This window comes from Bradysia coprophila (genome assembly GCF_014529535.1).
Source record: "Bradysia coprophila strain Holo2 chromosome IV unlocalized genomic scaffold, BU_Bcop_v1 contig_84, whole genome shotgun sequence".
NCBI classification, from domain to species: Eukaryota; Metazoa; Arthropoda; class Insecta; order Diptera; family Sciaridae; genus Bradysia; species Bradysia coprophila.
The window spans coordinates 5,548,501-5,561,761 of record NW_023503376.1 but is presented as its reverse complement, the minus strand read 5'-3'; the positions used below and the strand labels follow the sequence as shown (position 1 = coordinate 5,561,761).

Genomic DNA, 13,261 nt, shown 5'->3' with positions numbered 1-13,261 from the left:
GTGATTTGCTAAAGTTCTCTAATAGCAGTATGTCAAATGACTGAAAGAATTTTTGACAAGACCTGTCAATATCTCTTTGAAGTTCGTATGAATTGAGATGTGTGAGTGGTATATGGTATACTTATAAATGCAGAAAATTACAAAATTTTGCGATCCCTTATGCGCCTGAAGTCATTCTCATTTATGTACTGTTAAGGCTCCAAATTACTATCCATATACTGTCACAACATTCAGTACTAATTCAAATGTAACGTTCGTTTTGCGCGACAAACCACGACACTGGCCACATGGATTGAATTTAGCGAATAACAAAGCATATGCTGAAATTGCCCGAATCGAAGAAGAAGAAAGTTTCCATAACAAGAAACAAGTGACATTACAAAAATTACATCGAATGTGTTATTTAAGATTATCATTTTGGAAATCGAAGAACTTTCGCAACAAAATTTTTATTTATCAATCAAAATATCGCCTTTATTCGTTAATCGACCACTCAACAGTGTAATGATATCGGGTAGCTGTTGGAAGGGAGTATAAGTAATTCGAGCGAATGAATTTACCTTGAGACAGTTTTGCTGGTTTAAAAAAAATAATTTCTTATTGACAGTAAGACTACCGAGATATATCTATCATCGTCTACGCAATGACTAAGTAATTTTTCTTTCCTTTCATAATTCAACCAGACACTTTATTCAGCACAATGTTCGATTTCGATGGGAGTTATCGTCGAATTCCCATCCAAAGTTTTGGTGGTTCGTCTCAAAATAGTGATCTAAATCGCGAAACATTGATTAAGAAATCGCAACAAGAACGTCAGAAACGAGCTGAGGTTCGGAAACAAAACAATGGTGCCACTGTTATACAGTCGTACGCACGTAGTTTCATATTGCGTCAACGAATCAAACAGGAGCAGCGACAAATTTTCGATGATTTTATGTCACAGCAAATCCAGAACAAGGATCAGTTGGAATTTTTGTTGAAACGCATTTTGTTCTTCTACTATTACAAAAACCAGCGAGATGGTGAAAGACTGGTGAGTGTTATTTTGTGAAAATTGATATTATGATGATCGATAGCGTACAGATTTTGGGTGTTGTTGAACGTTTTGTTAAAGAAATGTTGAGGGCATAACCTTGTACAGGTCGGATGATGAGTATGAAGGAAGGATTTCGTGAATTAGTTCGTTTATGAACTGTAAGTCATAAGTGATCTCAACACTGAGAGATAACTTTTCCAATCATAGATAGCCGACACTTGCACAATCCTTTGAATTTCCTTCTTCGAAAGAAATTATCGAATATTTGCCCAGTAATAAGACATTTAGAGGTTATTCCTGTTGTGAATGTCAGAAGCCATTGCTTCACAAGATGGCATTATTACGCTCGCGGTTTAATTTAAATGCACATTCATACGACAATAGTATGTAATGTCGTACCTACTCATCTTCTAGTCCATTGGGTTTTTGTTTCACCTCGATCGGAGGCGTTCCTTTTTAATACAGGGTTGATCATTCATAATTCAACCAACTAAAAATGGTCAGTCTCTACCGTTTTAAGTGTCCTCTGAGAAAATTAGTGTTGAATGAATGTACTCATATCTGACTTAAAGAGCTGAAGAGGAAGTCAAAGGACTCAATTCACAGGGTCTGTTTAATTTAGGGTGGATGCGTCGAAAAAAAAATTATTTCAGAGGGTAGATGGAAAGGTACATTTTTCACACCAAGATGAGTTCAGTGTAATTGTAATATTCATTTACATGCCTTTGCCCTAGGGTCGAAAGTAGTTTATTACACACCTAGGGAAAACAAGGAAATTGGTTTAGGTTTCAAAAGCATGTAATAGTATATTACTATACAAGGGAAGGAATCATCGTATCCGAATGAGTAGGGTACGAGGACTTTAGCCCGATGTACTTTTACTTATCGTGATACGAAATGTCAAATTATTTCCCGAGTGTAGTATGACGTTTTCCACAAAGGATGGAAAGACTTTTCCCTAGGGACGGAAAGCCCATTTTCCCTCCCTAGTAAAGGAAAATCCATTGCATAACTTGGATAAAATGATGAAAAGTCTAGTTTTCGTGTGTTTATTGACCTCGGCTTCGCCTCAAATCAACAAAATTCACTCGAGAACTCTACTTTTCATCTTTTTATCACTAGTTACGTAAAAAACAAAGATTAAAAGTAGAGTTTTCGTGTGAATTTTGTTGATCCGACGCGAAGCCGAGGTCAATGAACACACGAAAACGAGACTTTTAATCTTTGTATTTTACATAACTAGGGACAGGGCCTTTTATAAGGAACAAGCGCGTGTGAAAAATCCCACCCAGGCCCACCTGAATCCCCCCCACTTTTTATAAATCCCCCCCGGTGCCCCCCACTTTTAAAAAATACTCCACAGTCTCTCACTTACACTCAGTTACTAAAATTATAAGAAGTTGTTATTCTTTAAAAAAATCGCTGCGCGGCAGCTCATTATTAGTCAACTGCGAAGTATCACAATAAAACTTTCGTCCGTATGTTAAGAGAATTTGAGTAAATGTTATTCGGCTCTCTTTTTTTGTTCCACGTTAGTTAAGTGGTTGTTGTGGCTTCTTCAGTTCGTCCTTAAGAATTCGATGGTTAAAGAGTTTAGATTCACAAAATGTAAATAAAAAGGTAACTAAAATTTTAATGAGGAAAGGAAAAGCTTATGAAAATTGGATAGTTTCCAATCTAAGGTCTATTGAGTGACCTAAAGTCTGGCTACTCGACCATAGAAGATTTTTAAAATAGAATCGGAATAATAGAACTAAGAAAAGTTAATCGATTTGTCGCTGAAATGGTGACTTTATGTTCATTGTTCTTTTAGAATTTTAACGGAAGCCCAAAAAGTCGAGGATTATTGGAATTATTAGGAAAATTTTACAATTCTATTTTTTCGTCTCATAAATGCCTATTCGGATTTCTGATCACCCTCCTCCCAGTAACTAGTAAAAATAAGATTGCGTTGGATCTACTTACAGGGAGACAAAGGTGAAATTCAGCATATTTTCTCATTTGAAAGTTTTGTGGTTTGTGATTGATTCCAAGAAAAGTTCGTTGAACAAGTGAAGATTTGAATTTTTAGCCCCGTACGAAGTACTGGGGGCTTATAAGATTAATATGCCGTTTGTAACATGTCGAATTGGAAGCAGCCAGTAAGGGCAAAGCATTTGGTTATGTTCATAGATGACAAATCCGCAATAAAAAAAATGTCCGTCCGTCCGTCCGTCCGTCCGTCCGTCCGTCCGTCCGTCCGTCCGTCCGTCCGTCCGTCCGTCCGTGACCCCTCTAGCTAGAGTAAATCACAACCTTTTTTCAAAATTCTTTTTTTCCCGATTGGTATCGACAAAAGTAAGGTCAAGTTCGAAAATGGGCATGGTAGGGCCGGCCCTTCCAGAGCTAGGGCCCTATAGGTGTTTTTCAGTCTTTCGCCTATATCTACCGAAATACGCACGCAATACCTGCTTGTGATATATCAAATGAAAGGTATTGACGAGTAGAACAAAGTTGCTGAACATTGTTTTTGGGTAAGATGCAATGTGGGCTTGTTGGGATGGCTCAAAGGTCGTTACTCGACCCTAAGTAGTTTTTGCACATAAATCGAATAAATCTCATCCGATTTTGCTAGTTTTTGTTTCATTTGAGAGATAATTGAATGCCGAATAGAATGATGGCAAAAAAAGTTTCAAATTTGGGCCCTTGGACTAAGGCCGCTACTCGGCCCTAAGTGTTTTTTGCACATGAATCGAGTAAATCTCATCCGATTTTGCTAGATTTAGTTTTCTATGGAAGGTAATTGAATACCGAAAAGAACGTGGCTAAAAAAGTTTCAAATTTGGGCCCTTGGACTAAGGCCGCTACTCGACCCTAAGTATTTTTTGCACATAAATCGAGTAAATCTCATCCGATTTTGCTAGATTTAGTTTTCTATGGAAGGTAATATAATACAGAAAAGAACGTGGCGAAAAAAGTTTCAAATTTGGGCCCTTGAACTAAGGCCCTAAGTGTTTTTTGCACATAAATCGAGTATATTTCATCAGATTTTGCTACTTTTTGTTTCGTTTGACAGATAATTCAATACCGAAAGAAAATTGATAAAAAAAAGTTGTAAATTCGGATTCCTAAAATTACATCGTAAACTTTTGTTTTATACTTGAGAAGTACTTCGTACGGGCTTTTGTAATTGCGCTAAGCGCAATTTTAAAGATGAACGCTTACAGTTTACAATTTGCAAAAATAGACAATGATGTCAAGTACGCAATAAGGTTACGGAAGCATTTTGATATCGGACGAATAAGGGTTACGGGCTTATTAGGGCTATGGACGTATAATGGTTTCAGGCTAAATAGGTTTACGGGTCGTACGGGGCTCAGTCGTAGCAAACGCTCCGACTGTTCTGATGCCTTGTTTGAATTTTGATTAGACACGCACACAAAACAAGGATGAATAAAATAAACAATCTAGATTTTCATTTGTTAAATAAATTTTTTGTGGAATCAGATTTACAAACCAAAACAAATGGCAAAACAGAAAACATGTTCGGTACACTTTTCTCTCCCTGTAACTCGTAAAATAACTGCCAAAAAACAAGTAAGGGCCGAAGAACTGACAATAACTCTTTTGAAAACGCCATTAAATCGCGAAAGTTTGACTGAGTTGTCCATATCCTCCTATGGAAACTTAATAAAGCTTTTTCGGATAGATGATCCATCCTTAGTGTTCCAGGAATTAATATAGAAAATATTGAAAAGATTGTGAAATCATAGTATGTTCTGCAGCTAAAACACACACTATACATGCAACATTAAGCGGCACCTGACAGTACCCTAGTCACTAAAGTTCTCAAATTTGAAACTTGTCTAATTTTTCAAAGAAGGCCCTTCACAATAAAAATATAGGGCCCCTTCACGGAAAAAATGGGGGCCCCCAAATCGAAATCCCCCCCAGTGCGAAACTCTTATAAAAGGCCCTGACTAGGGATAAAAAGATGAAAGGTAGAGTTACTATTACATAACAAGGGATAAAAAGTAGGTGAATTTTGTTTACCAGAGTCGAGGTCGAAGTCGAGGTCAACAAACACACAAAAGTGTGACTTTTCATTTTTATCCCGAGTTTTATCGTTTAGACCGTCGAAAACAGATGAAATTTGATTAAAAGAGCAATTTTAAACCTGGACCTAGTTGGAAATAATTCAAAAAGTAAGTCACGCTATAACATGAGACAAAAGATGATTTTCGTATGCAATTTCGGTGCTTTGTCTCATCTTTCAGCGTGACGTACTTTATGAACGACCCGTTACAATTTTTTAGTTCTCACCCCCAACAAATCTCCAGATACCCTTGGCGGCTAAGATTCTGTGGAAAATCTTCAGAAAATGATTCCTCCAGACTCGAAAGTAAAAAAAATCCTTGTGAGTTACGATTCCTCGTCTTGATCCTTACACAATGCTCAGTGCATCGATAAAGTATGCAAACGATGATCACATTCAACGACGACCGCATGAGCAAAACTGTGACGATGAATTCTACTCACTTACAGAACATGGAATTAGCGTTCGTTCATTCATTCAACGAGTTCCATTTTTTTATGTTTTCAGATATTCCTAAGTCAATTTCTCATTAAAAATCCAAACCTCTTGCTTACCAATGCAATCGCTGAATCATTATGGCTATATCGTACAAAGAAACTGTTGTTTCTGTGTACGCAACAAATTTGCGTGCAAAGTCTTCCTCCTGTAAGTCTATTCTGTCGATTATTTCGGTTTCTCATCTTTTAAATCACTAACATCAACACGCTCTTATTGCAGTCGATTCCGTTTAGGATGCTGGAAATATTTACGTCAGAGGAGCAACTCTCAAAACATTTGAATGACAAAGCCGTCGTCGGTGGCTTCTTAGAGAGTGTTTTCACCTATCTGGTGAGACGGAACTACTTCAAGCTGGTTCGACAAATGATCGATGAGAAAGTTCCACCGCTTTACGAGCCCATTGTATCACCGCCGAACGCTTTATCAGAGACGCTGTACCAAATGATCATGCAACCATTGAAATTGGTCAATTCTCTCAACGGGTGCAGTAAACAGATCATACTGTCGTTTATCGAATCCGTCATGTCAGCCGAATTCAGCGATCCAATCAAATATTTTGTCATTCCGTCGCTGGCCAATAATCCGACATTCCCGTTTATATTTCTGATCAAATATCTTGCTGAAACCATCGAATGTGTCGACATGGATGACATGACCGACACATCGAGCACACAGCAAAGCAACGTGTCGATGACAACAAGTTACCTGCTGAATGCTCTACTGAAACTTGATCGATTGCATCAGGACAAATTGAACAGTGTTGAACACCTGACCAATTACATCAAAATCATTGCATCGATGTCGTCAACGATCAATCGGTTGCCCCGTCGAACTGGGCCTGCCGTTTTCAAAAATGACGATTCAAGTGACTCGGATTCGGATGACAATAGCACCCAGATTATGGACTCGGTGTCGGTGCAGGAAATCGAAATTTTACTGGACGTTCTGGCGATGCTGAACGATCCGAGTCGTTCGCGTCTGATCATCGAAAATATCGAAGAGTTTTTCCTGAACGAACCACCGATTTTGCACTGCATATGCAAAATTGCTCATCATATCATGATGTATCATCAGATTGGTGCCTTTGATAATAGGTTAGCTCGGTGCACAGGATTCGCTTTCTTTCGTGAAATTTGATTTCTGATTTTCTTTGCAGGTTCTTATCAATGCTTACGTTTAAACCAAAATTTATTCGGAGATTGTGGTACATGCTGACGTCGCAATCGAGTCAATTAGGATTCTCTTCACCATTAAATCTCCTGTCAAGGGGAATTCACATTCGTACGTTGCACAAATTTGATATGCGCCAAATTGCATGCCAATTTTATCTGATAAAAACCCCTTTGCAGCCCAAAAAGACATCGACTCCGTTATACCGATCCTAGCCACCTTTTGTACGATCTTCGGCCGTCTAATATCCACACTACACGATGGCGAATTCTGCCAGGACGCTCTCCCGGGAACTGTTAGCAAAATTATGCCGTTCACATTAGCCGAAATAATCCCCGTGAGTACAACGTTGAAAGACATTTCCCTTGGACTAGTGGATTTGGCATTTCCTGAGACCCGATCCACCTTTCACGAAAACTACCGTGCAATTCTGAAGCTAAACCCTAGTCAAGCGGACGATCAATTCAACAAAACCATGTGGCCACATTTGCTGAAGGTAACGGGACGAAATGACGAGACGTCGCAGCGAATTCAGCACATTTTTCTTGTGATCTACAGGTTTGTGTATCGTTGCTGAGACAGCTGCACACTCGTGATTTGAGGCGAGGATTTTGTCCGGACAATCATTGGACTGTGCAAAGTTTGAATCTACCGTTAGATAAAGATTTACATTTATCGCGGGGACGACGTGGACCCAGACCGTTTCAACCGATCAAAGATTTCACAAAAGAAGACTTTGGTGAGTGCGCTCGTGTGTCCATCATCCAATTAGTTTGCATTTAACGGAAAATTTGTCAATAATTTTAGAAAGTGGCGGTCCACCATTGTCTACCAAGCAGATCCGTTCGATAACAATTTTGCGGGAAATACCATTTGTCGTTCCCTTCAACGCTAGGGTTGGCATCCTTCAGGGATTACTGTCCGCCGACAAATTAAGGTACAGTAAGAATGTTAGGTTTTGTTTGAACGACGTCACGAACTATCGATTTTGTACAGAGCGCAAGGTGACTCGCAGGCATTCCTTCAAGGACCAGCTATTTACTTAACGGTACGACGATCACACATCTACGAAGACGCTTACGACAAATTAAGAACGGAAAACGGTTTGTGATTTGCGTAGTTGCGAAAAGTTACACATCAAATTGAGTTTCTCGTTTTCAGAGCCGGATGTTAGACCCCGTTTTCGCGTTCAAATGATCAACAACATTGGACTGGAAGAGGTGGGCATCGATGGTGGCGGTGTTTTTAGGGAATTTTTGTCGGAACTGATAAAAACGGCATTCGATCCAAACAGAGGCTTCTTTATGTAGGACGGCGGCGACCGTGTTTGTTGTGTAGCATCACTGACTTCTGTTCTTCGTTTCTCTTTTAGGATCACAACCGACAATAAATTGTATCCCAATCCAAGCGTTGCCAAAATTGTGGAAAACTTTCAGAAGCATTACTACTTCATTGGACGCATGCTCGGGAAAGCAATCTACGAAAATCTATTGGTAGAATTACCGCTGGCCGAATTTTTCCTATCAAAATTGGCCGGAAAGCATTCAGACGTTGACGTCCATCAATTAGCCTCTCTAGATCCTGAATTGCATCGAAATTTAATGTCGCTGAAAGCATACGATGGCGACGTAGCTGATCTGGGATTAGACTTTACGGTCGTTTCGAATGAACTGGGCGAAACGGAAGTGGTTGAATTGAAACCGAATGGTGCAGACATCACGGTGAATTCATCGAATCGAATGGAATACATTCGCCTGATGGCCGACTACAAATTGAATCGACAGATCAAACAACAATGTGCAGCCTTCCGGCGGGGATTGGCCAATGTGGTGACTGTCGAATGGCTGTACATGTTCAGTAACAAGGAGTTTCAGGTGCTAATTTCTGGCGCAGAAATTCCGGTTGATATCGACGATCTGAGAAAATATACGAGATATGGTGGTGACTATGATCCGGAACATAAGACAATTAAGCTGTTTTGGGATGTTGTGGAGCATTTTGATGACATTCAAAAGCGTCAATTGTTGAAATTCGTTACGTCGTGTTCGAGGCCACCGTTGCTAGGATTCAAGGTAAGAGAGAAACAAATCTCGAATTGTTTTGACTAGTTAATCAAACGGTTGAGCCAGTCAATCCAACGGAATGTAAGAGATACGCATACGCTGAAACACTTCGCATTTCTTTTTCTAGGATCTGGATCCACCTTTTTGCATTCAAAATTCCGGCGACACTGATCGACTGCCCTCGGCATCAACGTGTATGAATCTATTGAAGCTACCAGCGTTCAACTCTTCGGAAATACTTAAAGAGAAGCTATTGTACGCCATACAGAGTGGTTCTGGATTCGAATTGAGTTAGATATTATTGTGAGTCCATCAATTGGTTGGATCGAATCAAAAAATACAAAAAAAATTATTATCTTCGGTTAAGCCAACCGCTCTACCGATAAAACTATTTTTCGTTTTACGTTAGTCTTTTGCTCTGTGTTTGTGTGTGTGTAAGTGTGTATCAATCGAACCACCCCCTCTCGTATGGAGTACTATGAGTGATATTAGCGATAATTGTTGTGGAGAATGTTCATTTTCCGGATTCAGTTTAATGTTTAATTTTGCCACCTCCGAGGCCACCCCAATACATTTATAAAGATCAATAGAGATTGAAATAAAGCGGAAAAATTTTTACATTTTTGGATTTCATTTGATTCGAAAAATTACTGACGGTGCTTGTCTCGACCATTCAAATCGTTCAACGTGTTTTTCATTCGATATCTCTCATGTCACCAAAAAATTGTCTGTGCTCTTCACACGTGTGCAAATAATGGGTATCCTTGGTATCCAGGATATCGGGAAATGAGAAATCTTGTCGGTCCAGCAGGAATAAATAATGACAAGAATAGACCGGCTGAAGCCTGGTGAGGTCTTTTTTCATTTTTTTTCAATTTCTGTTTACTACTTGCTTGGTACTCATTCAAGTACCATTTTGGTATTCAACTACCAAATTTTGGAATTATAAATAGGCAAGCAAGCCGATTAATTTCATCAGTCGGTGTGCAACTCTCAAACAGTAATCATATCTACAACATCCGTATTAGTCAACTACCATGTTGGTAGTCAACTACCACTTTGGTAGTCAACTACCACTTTGGTAGTCAGTCAACTACCACTTTGGTAGTCAGTCAACTACCACTTTGGTAGTCAGTCAACTACCACTTTGGTAGTCAGTCAACTACCACTTTGGTAGTCAACTACCAAATACTCGATTTATAAATAGACCAGCAGGCCGAATAATTTCGTCAGTCGGTGTGCGTCTCTCGAGTAAGAAACATCTTTGCTGCCATATAGTTTGGGGGTCTAACTACCAACAACTACCAAATTGCAATGTCTGCTATGAGCGATCGGTTACCAGATAACAAATAATAATTTATTTGCCTGGTGTTGGTTTGCTCATAGTAGCATTGCAATTTACCACCGAGGTAGTCAACTACCAAATATTTGAGTTATAAATAGGCAAGCAGGCAGAGTAATTTCGTCAGTCGGTGTGCGTCTCTCGAGTAAGAAACATCTTTGCTGCTAAATATTTTGGGGGTCCCACTACCAACAACTACCAAACTTTCAAATTGCAATGTCTGCCATGAGCGATTGGTTACCAGATAACAAATAATAATTGATTTGCCTGGTGTTGGTTTGTTCATAGTAGCATTGCAATTTTAACTTTTATCAATCACATTTTATTTGTGACACAGACGGACGGACGGACGGACAGACAGACGGACGGACGGACGGACAGACGGACGGACGGACAGACGGACGGACGGACAGACGGACAGACGGACGGACGGACGGACAGATGAAGTGCCCACAGTTATTTACGTCGTAAATTGGAATGGAAGATAACTTTCACCCCAGGCATAAAAGTCGTAAATATGCTCCGAAGCCTGAAAGATAAAAAAATGAAAATCTAGCAGGAATTTACTCGATTCTACATGGGATTCGAAGAGAGAAAGGACGACGACCACGTAGGCAACATGAGGAGACGAGAATATAAAAAATCAGCCATTGAAATAAGCCAGACAACATCAACTGGCACGAAGGAAAAATAATAATCAAAGAAAAAGATTTTAACTTAAGACAAGTCAAAGACGTTATCGCTATACAGTAAAGTCAGAAACCATTGATGAATACCGACAAAGGTTTGGTTTTAAGCAATGCATGGACTCCAATAGTCCTAAAAGTTTACGATTTCGCTAAGTAAACATATCAAAATTATTTCAGTGGTCCAACTAAAAATTTCCTGTCGTTCTGTAGGACATGTAGGACGACATTTTCACATCAAGAGTGATAGGACTTCTTCACAGTTCCTATTTGTATATCGGTGCCCGACCTAACTACGACATTCTACCTTTCTTGTTCCTCTTATCTCGTACTCAGGCTTGACCTCTTCGTGCTGACAAGCACCAATTCTAAGACTTTTACGGATTACTTTCGTAATGATGAAAACAAGAAATCTTTTACAAACTCAACAATATCCAATATCATGACCAGTGTTGCGGGCCTATGAATCAAATATGATTCCATTGAACAAGATTCATTTGTTGACTGTGACTATGTTTAATATTCTGCTTCTCATTAATGGAAGTCGAACAATTTTACGAAACATTCATACAATGTGTGAATCCGATCAACCTTTACCACATTACCATTCACACATTGTCGCAAAATTGTTCATTCCGCGAACGAGAAGGAAAATGTAAGTCACAGAATAATAATTCTCGTCTTTATCCGAATCTACTAGACCTAGTCTAAGATAAGCTTTTTAACAGATTATTAGGAAGATTGTGGTTTTCACGTACTAGGCCCCATCTTTTGGATGGGTCAGATCCCTTGACTGACTGACTAATTTTCTCAAGAAGATTTTTGTAATCCGAGCAAAAAAAAATCACTCTAAAAGTTATATAAAAGTACAAGCGTATGCGTCCAGTAGCAAAGTTTAGCTTAGAGATTCTTATCCCCTTTACTTAAATACCACAGATTCTCAATCCACATAAAAAACTTCGTTCATATCACGTACTTCAAAATGGCTCATACGTATTTTCAGTACTTAAGAGGCATCGATGCTTTACTGAAAAGTATACATTTGAGTGATTTTCAAATACTGTCTTTTGATGATATCTTTCCACCAGAATCATTTTTCAAGTATGTACGACTGCAATAACGACCACGAATTGTTAGCTTTCAACATAAAACAGATTAGGTTGTAGCAATACTCTCTCTAGCAACCAAACTCTCAATTCTCTGTGTAAAATTCACACCTTATTTCTTTGTATTTTACAAACACTATTCTACATTTTGACTAACTGCGCTGTAATTTACATGTAAAGGCTACTTGATTCTTTTACCACCTTAATAAAAGTAGTTTGTTTGCTAGAGAGGGTATTGGTTGTAGCAGTTTGACCAACCATGAGAAAACTAAGCAGTTAATGAAAATTTCGTTACACTGATCACTTTTTTTAGATCTGGTAAAGTTTTTTTTTATAAAAACATGGAAGAATGAGACCATGTTTTGACACCTTTTACAATGGTAACTTATATGTTAATTTATTACTATTGATGCCAATTTTTCCAACTGTCTCTCTGTGAGAGACCGATGCCTCCTAAATTTTATTGTCTGCTAACAGACCCTGGACAGGGGCGAATTTCTCGCTTACCTCTTAAATAAAAATGGAACTCGTGTGATTACGGCCCTCGCTTCGCTCTGGCCGCAAAGTTCACACTCGTCCAAACTTTAATTTTTTTCTTATCTTAGATACCAAGATATTACACAAAAAATTTTTTGGAATAAATCCTAGAATATTATTCCAGTATATTCCATTAACGAACTTAACCCATTAAGAATTACTCAACTTAAACACGATAATATCACGGGACGATACAAAAATTCTTTTGGGAATATCTCTCAGATCCCCCGACCGTTATGTTATAGCCCATCTTTGAACTTATCCTTGGGAATGGAATTCCCCGTCTAATAAAAAAAAGTTTTTGAAATCCGTTAAGGATTACGTGAAGTTATCGAGACAAAAATTCTTTTGTGAATATCTCTAAGATCACCCGTCCGTTATGACCTATCTTCGAACTTAACCTCAGCAATTTAATTCGCTGTCGATTAAAAAAAAACATTTTGGAAATCCATCGAAAACTACTCGAGTTATCGTGGAATCAAGCGACAAGACAAAAATTCTTTTGAGAATATCTCTAAGATCACCCGTCTGTTATAGTCCATCTTCGAACTTAACCTCAGGAATTAGGTTCCAAACAAATTTTTTTTTTATTTTTCTTCGATGCAGAACATTATTATAAGATACTTTGCTTCGTATTATATGCCAAAAAAATGTTTACTTTTTTTTATAAACCATTTTGAAAACCCAAAAAATAACGAAAAAAACGAATTGACGAAACGAAATACACTCCGGAGTGTATTCCGATTCG

The 13,261-nt window shown here is 38.6% G+C and overlaps 1 protein-coding gene across 1 annotated transcript; it reads left to right on the top strand.

Moving 5' to 3' along the window:
* The first annotated feature begins 344 nt into the window (after positions 1-344).
* Positions 345-9,460, top strand: LOC119072662 (ubiquitin-protein ligase E3C). Its single transcript, XM_037177920.1, has 12 exons — positions 345-606; positions 684-1,033; positions 5,619-5,756; positions 5,829-6,703; positions 6,766-6,890; positions 6,959-7,275; positions 7,338-7,518; positions 7,587-7,716; positions 7,776-7,882; positions 7,941-8,085; positions 8,152-8,851; positions 8,970-9,460. The coding sequence occupies exons 2-12, from the start codon at positions 701-703 to the stop codon at positions 9,135-9,137; spliced, it is 3,219 nt and encodes a 1,072-aa protein (XP_037033815.1). The 5' UTR covers positions 345-606; positions 684-700; the 3' UTR covers positions 9,138-9,460.
* The last annotated feature ends 3,801 nt before the right edge of the window (positions 9,461-13,261 follow it).

Coding starts and splice junctions, on each gene's coding strand:
- LOC119072662 (XM_037177920.1), top strand. CDS start 701: ATGTTCGATTTCGATGGGAGTTATCGTCGAATTCCCATCCAAAGTTTT. Junction 7,519..7,586: donor TTTCACAAAAGAAGACTTTG/GTGAGTGCGCTC, acceptor CAATAATTTTAG/AAAGTGGCGGTCCACCATTG. Junction 7,883..7,940: donor CAAATTAAGAACGGAAAACG/GTTTGTGATTTG, acceptor TCTCGTTTTCAG/AGCCGGATGTTAGACCCCGT.